Consider the following 1,917-nt stretch of genomic DNA (forward strand, 5'->3'; position numbering starts at 1 on the left):
GGACTCAAAAATTTGTCTTTCCAAATTTTTGAGTCCTTTTGCCCTGTGCTGCAGCCGCAGCCCCCCCCCGGAGCTGGAAGGGGGAACATCTCAATTCCTACCGGCACAGGAGGAGGTTCCTGATGTTTGAATGGTCTGGGGGCTCTGCCAGAGCTGCTGCTGGGGCTGTGTAAATAATAGAAATAAACCTGTAAGCTTCTGGTTTCATGCCCTTACCTGTTACAAAGTGAGACAACCACCTTCCTGCCTTTTTCTGGTTCAGGTGTAGATTCAAGTGTCTTGCTAAGAATAAGGCAGTAAAGTATTTTCACATGTGAGCTCTGGGTTAAAAGTGTCTTTAAAACTTGACAAGAGGAGGGGGAAACAATCTGGTCGTTTTGCTTGGTTTTTCTTGCTAGACCATGATGCAAAAGGTACAAGAGTTGATCTTTGCTGTTTATAGCTTAGTTTGTTCGTTATTATTTCACCTTTCCCTCATGGTACATAGTCTCTATTGTGCCGATGGTGTCTTTTCTATCACCTGTACTGGGACTAGTAAATGCTTTAGTTGGGTGCAATTTTGGGGTCATTTTGGGGTGCTGAATGTGAGCAGGTGTAAGGAGGGGCTGTTTCCAGCAGGGGCTGCTCCCCCTGTGACCTCTCTCTCCTGAACTGGCTCCCTTCATTCCTGCACCTGCTCTCTCTCTGCCTTGCTCCTTTAACTCAGGAATTTTTTGGCTGTTTCCCTCCACTCTGACCCTGTGCAGGTCCCTGGAAGGTTTGCTCTCAGTGCCCAGGGCTGGTGATGGAGCAGCTCTGTGCCTGGCACTGCTTAGGATACTGACCAAGATCCCTCAGTGTTTCCTTTTCAGGAAGGTTCTCACTCCCAGAAGCGAATCACAGCAACTTTGTGCTGTTGGGTTTGTGTCATTGCAGCCACCGAGTACCACCTGGGCCTGCTGAAGGCAAAGCTTGCAAAATACAGAGCTCAGCTTCTGGAACCTTCCAAATCCCCAGCTGCCAAGGGCGAGGGCTTCGATGTGATGAAATCAGGAGATGCCCGAGTGGCTCTGATTGGATTTCCTTCTGTGGGGAAGGTCAGTCAGGGCTTGTGCTCCCTGGGCTGGCACTCAGGGCTTGTGCTCACTGTGTCTCCAGCTCACTGGGGTTTGCAGGGGCTGCAGAGCAGCTTTGGGATCACAAATGTGGAATGGTTTGGGTTGGGAGGCACCTTCAAGCTCCTCTGGTGGGATCCCACCTGGAGTCCTGTGGGTGGTTCTGGTGTCTCCAGCATGAGGAGGATATGGGAGTGTTGGAGAGAGGACTGAGGAGTGGAGACAGACTGAGAGAGCTGGGGCTGGAGAAGAGAGGGTTGTGAGGAGACCTCACAGTACCTGAAAAGGCTACAGGGAAGCTGGAAGGGGATTCTTTGTCAGGAGCTGTAGTGGCAGGAAAAGGAATGGATTCACACTGAAAGAGGGAGAATTTAGGTGGGATATATGGAAAAGGAATTCTTCCCCATGAGGGTGGGGAGGCCCTGGCACAGCGTGTCCAGAGCAGCTGTGGCTGCCCCTGGATCCCTGGAAGTGTCCAAGGCCAGGCTGGACAGGGCTTGGAGCCACCTGGGATCGTGGGAGGTGTCCCTGCCAGGGCAGGGGTGGAATGAAATGGACTTTGAGGTCACTTCCAACCCAAACCATTCCATGATTCTGAGATCTAGCTGAAAGTTGGAGATGGGCAAACGCATCTTCATGTTGTGTGCTCTGCCCTGTGCAACTCGTTGTTGTCTGAAAGTTGTTCTTGCCCAGCCCCAGCAGTGGTGAAAAAAGAATAAAACTGATTTACTTCAGTTCCATGCCAGTGTCACCACCTCAGTCCCTATACCTAGAAAAGCCAAAACACAGCTTGAGAAGCACTTTGGTGTTGCTTGTTCTGCTG

General features: G+C 51.0%; 1 protein-coding gene across 1 annotated transcript in view; it reads left to right on the forward strand.

The window, feature by feature from the left end:
* Positions 1 to 1,917, forward strand: part of DRG2 (developmentally regulated GTP binding protein 2) — a 12,110-nt gene that overhangs the window by 1,790 nt on the left and 8,403 nt on the right. Inside the window, exon 2 of the mRNA XM_005425986.1 lies at positions 916 to 1,076. Within this exon, the coding sequence (XP_005426043.1) occupies positions 916 to 1,076 (161 nt within the window). The remainder of the gene's footprint in view (positions 1 to 915; positions 1,077 to 1,917) is intronic.

This window comes from Geospiza fortis, unplaced genomic scaffold (assembly GCF_000277835.1).
Source record: "Geospiza fortis unplaced genomic scaffold, GeoFor_1.0 scaffold213, whole genome shotgun sequence".
In the NCBI taxonomy this organism is placed as follows: domain Eukaryota; kingdom Metazoa; phylum Chordata; class Aves; order Passeriformes; family Thraupidae; genus Geospiza; species Geospiza fortis.